Here is a 17129-nt window from a genome sequence, read left to right as displayed (position 1 = left end):
AAACACATCACTACAGTTTTGATCTCAAGTCTGTCCTACAAGAAGAATTTTGCTGGCGTTATATCCCTGTTTCCATTTGTCTTCCTCTCAGCATCCCCTCAAGATTGTACCAAAAACCAGCCCAGCACATGAACACACGCAGGGAGCAGGTGCTGCCCTCCCCACTGATGTCAGAGATAAAGCCCCACGTGCCCCACACGAGCACAGGGCACAGAGCAGCACAGCTCAGTGCTGAGTGGCCATGCAGCATTTTGGCTCTATGGGAGCACGGGAGGAGAAGCAGCCGCTGCTGCCCCTGGGCCTCGCTGCGGCTGGGAGCCATTAAAGTTTACAAGACGCCTGATGGATTTTAATGCCATTTTAGTAAAGCGGAGCAAAGAACAGTACGGTCGGTATTATCAGCTCATAAACCCACTGTGCTGGAGGAGGGGGCTGTTAAAAAACACATTTTAAAAGAGTCCTTCATGCCAATCCATGAGGTAACTAGAGTCAGGCACATCTCACTCGCTTTGGGAACACTGGTTTGCACATACAGCAATCCTGCACTGATCTGCCGCTCACACCAACCACCACTAATAATAAAACCACCAGGAACAATAAAATCTGGCTTCAAGTGCAGCAAAACCTGAGGAGGTGCAACAAGAAGATGCAGCTACAAGTGTTAGTTGTGTAACCACAAGCACACCCTGCAGTTCACCTACTCTGACCTTGAGATGGCACAGAAAGGTGATCTATCGTGACAAATACCACCCAGTGCACCACTAGAGATACAATGCAGAGATGAAAGCAAGAACAGAACTTGAACAATGAGCAGACCCCAAGCCTGTCCCTGCATCTGCTGCAACACAGTGTGGAGAAACATGGGGAAGAGGAGGCTCAGGGTGGAGAAATGACTGGGGGAGAAAAGAGGGATGGGCACTTTGGATGGTGACAAGTCAGTAATGGAGGGATGGGAGGAAAGGAGGAATAGAAGTGAGTATCCAGAAAGAGGATGGAAAAGAATAAGAGAGTGAGAAAGTTGTGTAGATTGGGCCAAAGGTGGTTTTTGTTCTTAAGAATAAAAATGAGACAAAAGGGCAGAATTCTGCTTTTTCCTTGAGCACTGATCTCGCTGCCGGAGCCGCTGCCCTCTGCAGCCCAGGCCTGAGCCGCCCCAGTTCCTCCCATCCCCAGGATGACCACGTGGCCGTTAGGCAGGGCCACATTTACTCATATTACAATTAAACTACAGGAAAGCATGTTGGCATGCGAGGGAAGTGATGACCGAGCTGCTACGTCACTGTGGCCACAGAACACATGGAAAGAAAGGAGAGAAAAAACGTGAGAAAACCCCCAGTGAGCTCAGTCCGGCAGCGCCATCAAAAGCAGCCATCAGCCACTGTCACACAGTCAGAAACAGGCAGCTGGGCACAGCTCATCCACACTCACACCTCTTTGATCCATGAAACCCAAAATACCACGCACTAATGAAAAAGCATCCCAAAGGATGGGAATAAGAACGACCCCAAAGGTTTTCCTGTATGGTGCACTCAAGGCAGTGATCCCACAGCACACTGCAGTAATCTGAGTGCAGCTTCAGGAGCAGCCAGCCCTCACCTGCCAGCAAAGCACAACAGCTTCCAGAACTGTGCAAACATGGGGCCTTTACAAACCACATCTTTAGGGTCTAATGAATGCACACAGTAACTGCAGTTTCCCACCATCAATTGTCCTGCATGAGGGCTGCAGCTCAGGAGCCCACACACAGCTCTGCAGCAGTGCAAGGGGAAAAACACCTCTATATGTACCAAGAAGCAATGCAAGTTACAAGATCAACATTAACTGTACTTCAGGCATGCTTTTAAAACAAGAAATACTTCTGCGTGACATGTTGTTCCCCCAAAATAACCCACCTTAATCACAATATACCTCCAGCAAATAGCTGCTGCAGTTGGGTTCTTTATTAGTAACAGCGCAGTTAACCAGTTACAGCTTTAATTAGGCGAAAGCTAATTACCAGAGGTGATTCAAAAACAGCACAACGAACAATGTAAAATAAAGGCAACAGAAAAGCAACACGGTACCTATTAGATATTAGTTGGTAAAATACAACACTTAAAAGATGTGGTGCAGAAGGAGATGATCTCCAACAGTGTATTCTGCACTAAGCACAGTCACTCTGATGTCAGCCACTCATCCCTCCTTTTCACACAGGACTTACCTATGTTTTTCTAGTTCGTTGTGGGAGGACCTATTAAAAAAAAAAAGAGAAGTAATATTAGAGGACGGGATAAATAGCAGCATTTGGAACATTTAAAAACCAGCATAAGAGCTCTCTAAAATGTATATTCCACGTATTATGAAACAGCTGTTTTCAAATCACTTTTACATCTCTTAGATATTACAAGGCACCGAGTTAATTTCCATGAGTAAACGGTGGGTTGGGGGGAATGATAATGAATTTGCATTAATAAAGTTTTCAATAGATTCCGCGAATGGATTGGATATGAAAAAAAAACCACACCAAAACGATGAGGTTAGTATTAAAAGCAGCCCACGAGAGCTTTATCTGCAAAGAAAAGCTGTGAGGGGGCAGCAGCGTTAGATCTGAGTGCGGATGAGAAGGGAAAAAGCACCCAGCACCCAGTGAGCTGGTGTTGGAGCCAAGGGGAAGCAGAGGGAGAGAGCAGCAGCCGAGCGCTGCTGTTGACATCTTAGTGGCAAAACAGAGGAATGCTCTGAATTCTTCTGAGCCTACAAACAGCAAAAAAAAACCCGGTCCTGAGCTGCCCACACCGGTACAGTGCGCTGTTCTCTTCCACACTAACAGGCTTCAGGGTTTATTTGTTCCCCCCAGCTGATGCCTCAGGTCTCTGCCATCAGAAGGAGGCCCGAACTGCTTGGGGATTTGTTGTTTTTTCCAATTGATTCAGCTGGAAATACCGATTTTATTTATTTGTACAGCTCAGACTAAAGACATTCCCAAAACAAAGTTACTGTCACCACTTTGAACCCAGTAACTTCCTGGAGTATTACAGTTCTGTCCGAGCAGAACTAAGGACCACTATGGGGTGACAACGTCCCCCTGACCAACACGTGCCCCATGCAGCAGGAACTGCCCTGTCTGTGCCCACCTTGATGAGAGCTGCACCATGAGCATTATCTCTCTGGCCTCAGAGAGGAAAAGGGAAAGAGCTCGTGCAAAGGAATAACCATCGAAGAAAGCCACAAGCAATTTATTTCAGGCCGGCACAGCTACTGATCCCACAATGAATTATGTGAACAGCCCTCTGTGGGTTAAGGAAAACCCGGACACACACAAGGTTCAGCACTGATGCTGCTCTGCTATTGACTGAGAGCATCCCAGTGTTGCTACTGAGAAATCAACTAAGCAACCACTGCCTGCTATCATTGGCTGAACAACCCATGGATTATTTTTATAACTTGTTACACCAAGGGAACCACATCCAGATATTACAGGTATTCCTCCAATACCACACGAGCACTCCTGACTGACACAGTGAGACTGAGAATGGATTATGAAGGTACTCTGTGCTATATGTGTATATATGCTATGGCTACTCTGCCATATCAAGTTGGGGTAACTTCATTTTAACATCCTTGCCATTTGACCCCAGTAAGGTCCCTATTCCCATATATACACTGAGACAGACCAAGCTTTAGCTCCTGAAGCAGCAAAGAACATCACAACCCACCAGGCAGCACTCACAGAAACACACAGCAAACAAATGCTCAGTCTGGAACCACTCTGCACTAAGACTGGGCAGGTTGGGGGCAGTCACAGGGACAGCTGTGGAGGAATGTGAAGAAGCAACACTGGCAGATGCAGCCAGGCCAGCTCTGGACCACACTCCCATTAACCAGAACAAATGGCTCCAATATCTGCCTAACGGGGACACAGAATCCACCTCGGTAACTGCAGCATGAGAGAAATGGCACCAGCAGGAACTGAGCAACACTGAGCCCTTGGGGCAGCCTGGGAACTAAACCTGGAGAGCTGACATCTACCTGACCATGGTTCCATCTGCAGAGCAGCCTCTGGAGGAGGCTCAGGGGAGAACGTATTGCTCCCTACGAATGTCTGAAAGGTGGCTGCAGTGAAGCAGTGGTCAGCCTCTGGTCATGAGAGCAGTGACAGGATGAGAGGAGACGGCCTTAAACTGCACCAGGGGAAGTTCAGGTTGGATGTTAGGAAAAATGCCTTCGCTAAGAGTGGTGAGCTATTGGAATAGGTTGCCCAGGTGGTGGTGGAGTCACTGTCCCTGAGGCACTCAACAAACTTGGAGATGCGGCGCTGAGTGGCACGGGTTAGTGAGCATGGTGGGGTGGGCTGACACTTGGACTGGGTGGTCTTAGTGGTCTTTTTCAACCTGAATGATTCTATGAGTGCCCTACAACCTGACAGGTGCTATGGAAGGATTAATCGGAAAGCACAATAGTTTTCATTCACTTGGTTTCTTTGGGGGAGGAGAGATTAACCTCCAAACACTATTTACTTTCTCCTTCCACACTACAGAATATCAGAAGAATATCCGTCTGCTTATGCTCCTAATGCAGCTTGAAGTGAGGGAAAAGTCAGAGCTGCTCTGCACACAAACCAGCACTCCAAGTGCTACAGCATTTCAGAGTGGAGGCTTTTATTATTTCACTCATCTAGGGAGTGGATCGGGAATAAGAAGATAGATGGATATGTGTGTTTATAGAATAACACATGTATGTATTTATATAGAAGAACGAGGCCTACGCAGCAGCTTGAAGACCAATGGTCTGTGGAGCCCTTCAAAAGTGGCTGCAAGAGAAGGAAGACTCCTGGTATCAAACTTAATTCTAGTATTCTGGGTTCTGCATCTCCACACACAACTTCAGGAAGCCGGGGGTAATACTGGTAAAGGGGTCAGTAAAAAACCTCAGCTAAAAACAGGAAAGAGACACCAACAAATGCCATCAACGAAGTAACAGATCTAGAAGGAGACCAGGAGAGCTGCTGCTCAGTGTTGAGCTGTTTGCAGGCACTGAGGCCCAGGACAGCCCTAACACCATCCAGCAAAGGGCGAGCAAACAGCTAACAGCCAAACAGCAATGTTCTTAGTGAATGCACTGTCCAAGGAAGGTACGAAAAAGGCAGGAGGAGCCAATTATGCCAGGGAACCCTATATCCACACCTGAACTGCCATGAGACACACATGGAAACACTGCAGCTTCTGCATTCTCCTCGCAGCCTGACAGATTGGGCTGGGCACTTCCTCACACACAGCTTAGGCCCCTGGATCCAAGCTCACGCTGCTACATGATGGCCATGATCTTGTTTCCCCTCACTGACACCAACACTGCAGCTTCCAGGCACTGCAGGCTGAACACAGCTCATAGTGGGGAAGGAGCAGCCAGTAAGATTTATCACATTAGGACCAAAAGCATCGGTGTTAAAAACAAGCTGAGGGATATTGACTGCTGTCCCTCTGCCGACAGCATTAGGAAAGCAGACTCAGAGGGATCCATCGAATTCAGAAAGTCGAGTTGTCCCCACAGCAGCTTCAGAGCAACACAAAAAAGAACAGAAAAATAGAAGTCAGCTCTGATCCCTGCCCCGCGTGGGCACGGAGCAACATCTGCGCAGAGCCAGGGGCTCGCTGTGCAGGGCACGTGTTGCCTCTCGCCATCAGCCAACACCAACAGAGGAACCCGGATACGGAGCTCTGTTTTTATTTGAAACACCAAATGCAGCTTTCACCCCTTTTTACACATAACCCTTCACCAGAGCACAGCAAAAAGTACAGCCCTATTTATATAACACTCCGACCAAAATACTGACTTTAACAGATAGAGAAGATATATTTATGAACGAGCCTTTCTTTTGCTTTCATCCCCCCCCCCCTTCCATAACGCAGCTCCTAAAGGATCAGGCCAAACATTGCACCACTGACGTCCAATTCCTTTCTCCACGAGTCAACGTAACCGTGACCTCAGTGGACTGGCATCCAACACACTGATTTCAGTTCTCATTTTACCTTATTTCTGACCCTTTCGGGTCAGGGACACTGCTGTCCCTGGGCTGGTACCACGCTGTGCCACCAGCTGTATGGCAGTGCGAATCCACCTCACTCAGGGTGAGAATACAGGATTCCAGCACCAAGTCTGGAATTTCCCATTGTCTCCTCTTTTATTTAACATCTCAGAAATGTTTGGGCCTTCAGGTGTCACAAGGACAGGACACAAGGGAATCCAGCTACCTGCAGGCCAAGCTGGGTTCCCACCGGAGCGGTGCTAGCAAACGTCACCACATTTCCAATCTCTGTTGTGCTCCTCCTTGGCACGCTGCGCACATTATCTCTCCATTTCACGCAGACCTCAGGGAGGCATCCAAAGGTTTGTTATTAAAACATCCAAGGCACAACCCAGCTGTTTGCTTTGTGCCACTTCTGTAATTCAAGATAGACAGTAAGCAGTTATAGGACTGCACTGCTTTAGGAGCTACAGTTATTGCTCATGAAGAGGAGACATTTATTATCCTTTGGTCAAGTACATGATAAGCATTTGTGTAACAAGATGTGAGCTGGGTTTACCTTTCCTCCCCCAAAAGCCAATTGCAAGCTTCTGCCTCTCTCAGATCTGTTCTCCTTACACAACAAACGTGCAGCTTCATTGGCCATAGGATTTGGGTCAGAACTTTTGGAGGCGCACAACTCTGAATCTCAGCGATGGACATCAGAGAGAAAATGGAGCAGCCTGGTCCATGGGGCACAGTAACAAGCACTGCAGGAAATGTGGCCAGAAGAAACAGCATAAAAACAAATAATTACAAGAAGATGGCTACAAAATGCCTAGTAGCCACTAACCACCCTGCAAATACCCTGCTGAGCAACAAGCTGCTATAGAACATTTCCAATTTGGATCCAAAGGTATCAGTGAGCAAAACAAAAATGTGAAATTCCTGCAGTGGACAGCAGGCTTATAGATCTGGATTGATTAAATGCTGCTATTTTTCCTGCTATGCATCCAGGTCTGTCACTTAATTCCCATAGGGAAGCAGGCAGTACTTCAGCCCAGACTCCATCGCCCTGTCCCAAGGGTCAGCACTATTCCTCCCATCCTGCTCACAAGAATCCCAGCCAAGAAGCATCCCGTTCAGCAGGAGGATGGAGGCTCCAGGTATCATGATGTCACTGTATCAGTAGGAGAAGCAGCACCTTGGTGAGCAACGAGGCCCTTCAGCTCCAGCCCTTGGACCCACAGCCAGAAAATGTGGAGCAGCTGCAGGGGTGTCTGAGCCCCCATAGACAGGCAGCGAGGGGAGGAACTGCAGAGCAGAGCAATGCGTGGCACAGCCCCCTGCTGCTGACACTGCTCCCCTCCTCCCCTTTCCTCATTTTCCCAAAATGAGGAGGAAGATGTTTTTCATGCTTTAATGTATCTATACATATATATATTTAGCTCACTAAGCGTGCAATACATACATATATATATATATGTATCGGTTTTTAATCTGATCAGACGGTATAAACAAAGGGAGCTGAGGATGCTGCAAGCAGCAGGATATAAAAACAGATGACGAAAACAACCAAACCCCTGCAGTTTCGAAACGTGCAGTTCTCTGCTTCTTTCCTTCCCCTCCAACCTTAAGCACGTATTTTTCTATCTAAGAAGAAGAATGCAATCATTAGGAATAAACTTCAGACATGTATGTATATACTCTGCCTGAATCCGATGCTCCAAGGCTGGAAAAAGGTTGATACAGAACAATAACAACAAACGTTTTACCCAGCGCTTCACATCACCACGACCATTCCAGATCCTCTGAACTTTGGCCAGTCGTCTGCCCCTGGTAATCTCCAAGTTGCTTAGGGAGACTTAACAGCATTACCCAAACTCTAGTCTGGGGTTCAGACCCTGCAGCCTATAAGCTCCAAATAATAATAATAAACAGCGATGCTGGTGTACTTTGTGGGGTTTAAACTGATGTTCTAATGTAAAGATCATTTAGAATTCAAGCTCATAGGCAAAGCTGAGCAGCAGTACCTCCAAATGGGGGTGGGTGCAGGAGGTGCAATGGATGCAGGGGTGCCCACAGAGCTCTGCAGTCACGCTTGCTCCTAACAGAGCAGGGCGCTGCATTCCAGCAATGCGTCTTCACTCACAGCCTGACAGCATACACACCACAAGAGACCATTTGGGAAGCACCACTTCGTCCCATAACACCAACTCATTCCTGACCTAATCACTGCAGTGAGGAGGAAAGAAAGCGCAAGGAAATGCATAGGTGGCACGTCACAGGATGGCATGTTGGAGGCTGGCACTGCTGCACGGTGAGGATCAGAATGAAAGTCTGAGCAGGTAAATACAGAATGCAGAATATAACTGCAAGCAGGCATGCACACCTCCATAACACGAGCAAATCTGTGAGCAGAAATCTTTTAATTCTGCTCTATTTGATAGGTTACAAATCCTCTCCTAACAACTCTGAAAAGCAGCTTACAGTTCAGACAAATAACTATTTTGCAGGGATGACAAGAGACCTAAGAAAGGAAATGATGGAATAATAGCTCTCTAAGTAACACAGCTTTCCCAAACTCAGGAGGCAGAAATAGTCCTTAAGATGCGGCCAGCGCTTTTGGGTGTGGACTGCTAGGAGCCTTGTTTAGTTTAGCCTCGGGAAACATCTCCCACTCCTGATGACTCTCTAAAACGAACTGACATCTGAAATGAGACAAGAATTCAACTTAAACCCAAACCCACGTCCAAGTGCTGCAGCGAGAACGCAGCAGCGTGTGCCTGACTTCCAGCAGGGGACAGGGAACGAGCAGCCTCCCCCAGCAGCTCTGATAGAGGCACAGCTCAGCTGCGGGCAGCAGCAGGGTGCCAGCTCTGCCCTCCCGAGGAGCTGCCAGCTCCTGATTCCAGGCCGCATCTCGGGCACCCTGCGGGATCCCTGCTGGGGGAGCAGCGGGCCCACCGAGCTCACGGTGCTTTGCAAAACAAACCACGTGCGAGCCGAGCTCACGTTAGGCTGTTCCAGAGGAAGCACCGTGCCCAGAGGAGCTGCTGGTAGGGCCAGGCCCGGCCACGGCTCCGGAGCAGCCCTGGAAGAGCCGAGCAGAGCGGAGCGGAGCAGCACAACGACGGCTGGAGGAGTTCCCAGGCGGGGGCCGGCACTGTCCCTGTAAGCCAACCTCCTGCACGTCCACAGCCACTGCCGGAGCGGCAAACAAAGCTGCAGAGCCTGCGCAGAGCCCTTCGCTAATGGCATCGCAGCACAGGTAGCGCTGCGGGGAAAAAAAACAACAGGCGACGGTACAACGAGGAGGGGGATGATGATGGCAACGACGGGCCACGCGGGGACAGCGGCACCGGGAGAGCTCGACTTCGGAACCTCCTCAATGCGGAGCGACGGGAGAAGGGCGAGCACCGGGTCGGGACCGTCCCGTGCACGCGGCGATTCTGAGGCCCCACGGGGGGAAGGATATAAATAAACGCTGTGGGGGGAGGGAAGGAGGGGGGGGGGTTGAATTAGTGCCATGCAAAGAAAAGGCTGCGAGGAGACGGCACAGAGAGCGGAGCAGAGCGGAGCCGTGGGGGCGGCCGGCAGGGAGGAGATGGTTGTACGCGTGGCAGTGTTTATATGGGAGATGAAAACACGGCCAAGCCCAGGCGGCGAAAAATGGCGACTCCCGGGATGGGGGAGCGGAACCGACGGGCTGCTGGCGTGGATGGAACACGGGACGAGCTGTGTCCATTACCTGTTATTCGGGGACTTTCTGGCCATGGAGCCTGCCTTTGTTTTCTTTCTGGAATAGTCACTATCGAAGGGTAACACTGATGCATAGCCATGTTCTGCTTCTAGGGACAAAGTCAGCATTAGTGGCAATATATTTTTTCCATGCATTTTTTTCCTCCTTTGCAGGAACGCTATAAGGGGGTAAAGAACAGAATTTTGGTTGCGGTTGATTTGTTGGGATTTTCAGTCCGGCATCTCTTAAAGCAGCAACACACATACACACACACACACATATACACATATATATATGTGTATATATATATATACACACATACACGCACATAAAGGCCACAAATCCCCCCCAAGTGCCCCCACCTCAGTCTCCCCCCACCCCCCGGCTCAGCAGCCCCCAATACCGCCCTAAATCCCCTATTATCGCTCTATGTGTGTGGCACACACCGAACACACACAGCCCCGTCCATGTTCTTGCCCTGCCCGCCCTGTGGCAGCTGGGCCCGATCCCCTCACAACAAAGGGACAGCGGCGCTCAGTACCTCGGTCTCTTCTCTCCAAGTACTCGGCCGCCTCCAGGAGAATTAACAGGGAGTTCAACTCCATGGCTGCGTGTTGGAGGAGCCGAGCAATGCCGAACCGAACCGAGTAACACCGAGTAATACCGAGTAACACCGAGCCGAGCCCCCCGCAGCGCGGCCACTCCACCCCGCGCCGAGTTCACGCGCGGGGGAACTTCCAAGTCCCCAGTTATAAGGCACCTCTCTCAACCTACATTTGACACACGGCAGACGGGCAGCCCCGGCGGCCAATAGGAAAACGGGGTTCAGCGAGGAGGCGGGACGAAGCGCCTCGATGGAGCCAATGGGCGTTGAGAGCCCCCCTCCCTTTTCCTCTGGCTGGGGCAGGGAATGTTGACAGATCTCATCTCGCCTCCCATTGGTCGGCCGCTATAGTAACAAGTTAGAAGCCGAAGCTTAGCAACAGCACGTGGTGGCCCCGCCCCCTCGCGCGCTGATTGGCTCGCTTCTTGCATGTTAAGCAGCCGGCCGGCGCTGATTGGCCCAGAGGGCACTATGCAAATGAAGGGACGCGTGCGCTGTGTGGGGAGGGGGGTGGGGCGTTGGTGCCGCGTGGGACGCGGTGTGTGGTGTGTTGTGTGTGTGTGTGTGTTGTGTTGTGTTGTGTGTGTGTTGTGTCTATGCTGTGTTGTGTCCTGTTGTGTGGTGTGTGTGTGGTTGTGTTGTGTGTGTAGTGTGTGTGTTGTGTCTATGCTGTGTTGTGTGTGTTGTGTGTCTATGCTATGCTGAGTGTGTTGTGTGTGTGTGTGGTGTGTTTGTTGTGTGTTTTGTGTTGGGCGTTGTGTGTTGTGTTGTGTGTGTTGTGTTGTGCATTGTGTGGTGTAGTGTGTGTGTGTTGTGTGTGGTGTGTCTTGTGTGTTGTGTGTGTGTTGTGTCTATGCCGTGTTGTGTGTTGTGTGTTTTGTATTGTGTGTTGTGTTGTGTCTATGCTGTGTTGTGTGGTGTGTTTGTTGTGTTGTGTGTGTTGTGTGTTGTGTGTGTGTGTTGTGTTGTGTGTCTATGCTATGCTGTGTGTGTTGTGTGTGTGTTGTGTTTTGTGGTGTGTCTTGTGTGTTGTGTGTGTGTTGTGTCTATGCCGTGTTGTGTGTTGTGTGTTTTGTATTGTGTGTAGTGTTGTGTCTATGCTGTGTTGTGTCTATGCTACGCTGTGTGTGTTTGTGTGTGTTGTGTGTGTTGTGTGGTGTGTTGTGTGTTCTGTTGTGTGGTGTGGTGTGTGTTGTGTATATGCTGTGTTGTGTGGTGTGTTGTGTGTGTGTGTGTGTTGTGTGTGTTGTGGTGTGGTGTGTGTGTATTGTGTTGTGTATGTGCTGTCAGCTCCGAGCACGGCGGCTCTGTCACAACAGCAGCAACATGGAATAGAACGTCAGTGGGAAGGTTCAACCACCACCATCCACCTCTGATGTCATGGGCCAGCATCATAAACCAAGAGGCATTACTTTCGGAGCAAGCATTGTGTATTACATCTAGTATGTAACTAGTCTGTATCTTTGCCTCAGCTGAGTGAATGCGATACGGCTGCTGATGGCATAGAGTCATTAAGGCTGGAAAAGGCCGCTGAGATCATGCAGTCCAACCATCAGCCCATCCCATGGCCCACAAAGCACGTCCCTCAGCTCCACATCTCTGCGTTCCTCCAACACCCCCACAGATCGTCCCTTCCTTGGGCAGCCTTTTCCAATGTCCCGCCACCAATTGTTCCTAATCACCAACCTGAGCTTCCTCTGGCACATTTTAAGGCCATTCCCTCTCATCCTATGTGGCCATTTCCCAGGATGGGACAAAATACTGTAAAGAAAGGCTGCCTTGTGGCTGTAATTTAAGAGTACGTTACATCTGCTTGGAAAAAAACACTGAAAACCCATCAAAACTAATGGTCGTTTTGCTGTTGTCTCCACTGGGAGTGGGTTTACAAAGGATTTCACATTGTTTTCTTCTATAAAATAACACAAAACTATGTGTAGTTCTGCAGCGTCCACACGGGAAGTTCCCTTTGCCTGACCGCATGCAATAGGGCACGTAGTAAAGCAAACAGAAAGATACACAGATAAGACAATGCTGTTCACTCCTGCAGCCAGCGAAATAGCAGTACCTCCAACCTGCAGAGCATCTGTATTCCTTAGTATGTGTGTCCAAATGCATCTTACAGTCTTCTATACCCATGCTGTGTACTGATGTACCTGGGTGAAAGCAGGGTGTGCTTGTACCTAAAGCAGGGGTTCAGCTGTCGCTTTGCTGGGGCTCTCAGGGCCTGAAGCTTCTCCTCCCCACCACACTTGACCCACACTGTGCATGAGTAGCTGTCATGCAATGCTGTTAAGGGCTACAAAACAGGCCCCCCTGCGGTCCAGAAACAGCTGATTTCTGTTCATGATGGCTCCCAGTCTGAGTTCTAAACTCCTATTTTTTGCTTGAGCAATGAGTGCATGTGTAACATACACAGACATAGCCCCTACAGATGACATCCAGAGTAAATGCACGTGTATTTAGGTAGGAATGAATGGATTGGCTCATACCAAACAAATGCTGTACATTGCACGCATTGTAAATGCACACATTAAGCTGTAGTTGCATTGAAGGAGCTTTCTGTACAACATGCAGCAATGCATAGAAAACTTAAAGCAGGTTTACTGAGGTATTTCCTTGGGTAAGTAATTCTCATGAAGGATCATTAAAACTTCCAAAACACACAGAATGAACTGGGCTGGATCTGGTTCCCTTCATAGCCCTGATCCAGGACTGGCTTCAGCGAGGTCAGCATAGAGGCACAAGTGGATGTGAAACTGAACTACTGCTCTGAGACACACATGTGCTCAAAGGCCTTGCAGATTTGCATCTCTAAATAGCTTTCTTCCATTTCTACGAGCAAGCAGCAGGAACAGCTGAGTGCTAAAGAAACAGCTGGCCTGCACTGATAGAGGGTGGCTGCCACTTCATGGTGAAGTCTGCAAACCTTTATATTTAGAAACAGAAGGGAGAGCCATCAGTAGCCCCACCTCACAACCTCCTGCTGTCTGTAGTATACTCACAGCCTGCACTTTATGCCTGGAGTGCCAGTACTTACATTTATAAACACCATCATGCCTTTCCATGTCCAAAAGCTTGGTCTCATTCACTGTGCCTTCAAATCCATCCCCATGCATCCCTGAGTGCTGCAATGCTTAGTTAATTAACAAGGAGCTTTAGTTGTCTTTCCACATAGAAAGGGATGTGTACTCAGAGCTGGCACTGACGAGCTTTATCTCCTTGTCTCAGCACCTCACATCCCATTTACTCTCTCATCTCACCTGTGATTCAGGTCATTAACTCTCATTTCCTAAATGCAGAAACCAAGACACCTGAAAGGTGATTGGAAGGAAGTTCAGAAGCAGTAATTTTGGCAATACCTATATCTGAGCATACAATCCTCTCACCTGAACGTCTGGACATCCAAGATCAGCTGAGTTGTACAGTAGATGAATCAGATTTTGAGATGAAAAGGAATCACAGGTGGAATCCAAATGCCTCATATACAGCCTTTCCTCAGGAGACAAGCTATGTGCTGATGTATATGGGAGAACATATTTTCATCCATTGAAGGACTGATGTCTGTGACGTATTTACAGGCCTGCAGTAAGTATATAAGCAAATCAATAAGTTTTATTCCCAGTAAGGAAGAATTATTGCCTGATGTGGCTGATGCAGATCTAGGACTGGGAGCAAGGTTCTGCCACTTGTGTTAGCCACCAGTGGATCCAGATGAGTTTGGAAGAGCGTAGGTGTATCCTGTGCTGTGCAACAGTGATAATGCATTGTGTTTCTGCAGCACATCCAACATCTGAGACTGCTTAGTCAAGCTTTGCCAGTTCAAGTCTTTTATAGATATTAGTAATTAAGTAAGTAAAACATGGTTCAGCTGAATGAGAGAGGAATCAGTATTGATTCTAAACCTCATACTGCTGGTACAGTTGAGCTTGTACCAATGTAGTAGAGATAAAAGAGATGGTGCATCAATACACGTGGTCAGGAGGAGATGGCCCATGTGGTAAATAACCTGGACAATTGCCTGCAGCACCTAAAATTAGGGAGCAACATAAAGACTTGGCAGGTGAATAGTCAACAGATGCTGTCTTATCTCTCTATTTGCTTTGGATGTTTGGGTCTGACCCAAAACATGTTGAAATCAATTTGTATCTTCTCTATTATGATAGGCTGTGTACCGGGCTCTCATCAGCTGTGGGCCTAATTAAATGATTTTCCTCATTGGAAGCTAATTAACCCAATAGAGGAATGAAACTGAATGCTAAATGAGGCACCATATCTGTACCATATGCTTTAGAATAAAAAATTATAGCCTCGACTTCTCACTGTCTCTTGCACCACATAAAGCGAGTACAATTTCCTACTCTCTTTTATGGGTAAAAATACAGAAACTGAGTGAAGAGTCAGACAGAAGGTCTGTAAAGGGCTCCTGGGCCGCTCTTGCTTGGGGCTGGACAGAGTTTTTCATCTCCCCATGACAAAATATCATGATAAATTCAGTCCCATCACATTGTGGTGGCAGGGTGCCTGCTGTTTTTGCACAAAAGGTAAAGCAGGTAACATGAAAATGTGAAATCTTTAGTAATTAATTAGATAATGGGAAATCAATCGTGCTAATGGGTATGTAAATGTTGGCAGGCTCTAAGCATTACTGAGCGGATGGAAGTGATTTAGTGAACGCTTCTTTCAGAGGTTGTGGGTGGGAGGTTGCACTTGTGAGACAGGAGGTGGCACTTGTGGGGCGGGAGGTGGAAGTTGTGGGTGGGAGGTTGCAGAGGTTTGGCCAGCAGTGATAGTGTGTGGTGCATTCCTGTGCTGCTTCACAGCTCACCTTCCAAGCTGAGAGCTGGTTTTAGTGCTTTAGTGCTTTAATAGACACCTTGAACTCCAGCAAAAGGAAGATATTTGCTCAACAATCCCATAACACTTCTGTGACAGGGATGGAGAGGAAAAGTCATGGCCTCCAAGAGATACAAAATTGCTGAAAGCAATACATGGTTGGGTGGTGATAGGACAAAGGGGAATGGTTTTACACTAAAAACGGGGAAGATTTATGTTGGATATTCAAAGGAAATTCTTCACTCACAGGGCAGTGTACTTATTGTACATAGCTGAGGAGCATGTTGTGTGTCTGTCCTGACATCAGGTAGAAGAACCCTATCCCATGGCTCATCTCTGCTTACAAGTTTGCCTCTGCTTCCCAAGTAAAGATACGTGCTTTACACGAGGCAGAGTATAACAGCTTAATGAGGAGGAGGTAGGAGGTAACGTGTGAGCGTGACCTCTGCTTTCATTGTTTGTGCTTTTGACATCCCATAAACACATCAAACCACCCCAAACACACGTATCTGAGCTTTTTGTGTTGAACACTTGCTGTTTTTTTTCAGGCCTTTGGTTACCTGTGGAGCCTACTATTTATTCCATGTTGGTTTTTGCCACTTAGGCACTCCACTTAATCAGATTTGTAAATTAATTCTCTCCTGGGGTTTCTCTTTGTGTGCTCAGAAAGCATAAAAAGTGTTCATGACACGCTTCAAAACACACCGGTTACATTAGTCATCCTCTCAGCATAATAGTTTTATGGATAACACTTCATGTTAAAAAAGTCCCTTAAACCAGTGCTTTTATTTCACTTTTGATCCCTGCAGTTATGTTACATGTTAGTAAACAGCTACACAAAAGCTGTAATCGTGACTTTTCTCAGGAGGAATTACCCACTGATCCTGTCTTGAAATATCTATTATTATTTTTTCATGATTTATTCAACTGAAAGCATTTTCATACTGGAACCTGACCTTCTCCCAGCAACTTGGAAGCTACTTAAAAAAATCAGCCTGCTGAATCATTGCCTGCCTCATGCCTGCCCCCCATCACCTCTTTGCACACCAGTCTTTTACTTTGTGTTTAACAGGAAACCAGCGGATAAATCACTGCTTTAAATTTCATAGAATCGCAGATTGGTTTGGGTTGGAAAGGACCCCAAAGATCATCTGTTTCCAAACCCCCCGCTGTGGGCTGGGCTGCCAACCACTAAGTCAGGCACTGCATCAGGTTGCCAGAGCCTCATCCAACCTGGCCCCGAACACCTCCAGGGATGGGGCAATTTCCTAGTTACTGAGAAAAAAAAAGTTGGGGGGGGGAGGGAAGAAAATAAAAGTAGGAGCTCCTAAATCTTCAGAGGATCAGAAAGGCTGAAGAAGTTGGGAATAAAAAACAAACATGGAAAGGGAAGGCATGAAAGCAAATGGGGATTTCACATTGCTGATATTGGGATCTTGCAGACATTGCCAAACGCTTGCTAGTGGTTGTATTTGCCAGAAAAGGCCAGAAGCATGCGGTGGAGAGAGCTGCATGTTGGAGAAGGATGCAGTAGCAGAAAACTCTTCTATCTGACAGAACAGTCCATGATCCTGAAAAGAGAAATCTTTGCCTTGAATCACTGCTGAGAGGAATTTGCCCAGCAGAGTGGGGAGGAAGCTGGCTCTGACATTGTTCTCCAACAGGACCTTGGGGCTTTCTAGACACATTTTTCCCCAAACCATTTTCTCTCTCAGCTTCTCATTCCCTGGATCTTCCCTCAGAGCTGCGGGGTGGCCAGAACCCCCAGGAATTCCCCCAGGCTTCACCAGTAGGGCACATGTGATGGCAGTAAATGCAGATGATGGAGCCCCAGCAAGAAGCTGGAAGGCAGCTGTGCCCTCCAGTGTTTTTGTGGTCTTTGGTCACTTCAAGAAGCTGAGCTCACCCAGCTGCTCCCTGGTCTCACATATTCATTCTCCCATTTCTTCCTTCTCAGCTTTGGTTTACGG

General features: G+C 48.0%; 1 protein-coding gene across 3 annotated transcripts in view; it reads right to left on the bottom strand.

Annotated features, from left to right (window-relative positions):
• Positions 1–10488, bottom strand: part of MXD4 (MAX dimerization protein 4) — a 31820-nt gene extending 21332 nt beyond the window's left edge. The window contains exons 1-3 of one of the 3 annotated variants that reach the window (XM_015862719.2): positions 10264–10488; positions 9732–9900; positions 2201–2230 (exon numbers count right to left, since the gene is read on the bottom strand). In XM_015862719.2, coding sequence (XP_015718205.1) covers positions 2201–2230; positions 9732–9900; positions 10264–10327 — 263 coding nt within the window. In that variant the 5' untranslated portion in view covers positions 10328–10488. The remainder of the gene's footprint in view (positions 1–2200; positions 2231–9731; positions 9901–10263) is intronic. The other 2 variants (XM_015862721.2, XM_015862720.2) reach the window with 2 other exon arrangements.
• Between the last annotated feature and the right edge of the window lie 6641 nt (positions 10489–17129).

Source organism: Coturnix japonica, chromosome 4 (genome assembly GCF_001577835.2).
Source record: "Coturnix japonica isolate 7356 chromosome 4, Coturnix japonica 2.1, whole genome shotgun sequence".
NCBI lineage: Eukaryota > Metazoa > Chordata > Aves > Galliformes > Phasianidae > Coturnix > Coturnix japonica.
The sequence above is the reverse complement of the archived record's forward strand: the minus strand, read 5'-3'. Positions and strand labels throughout refer to the sequence as shown.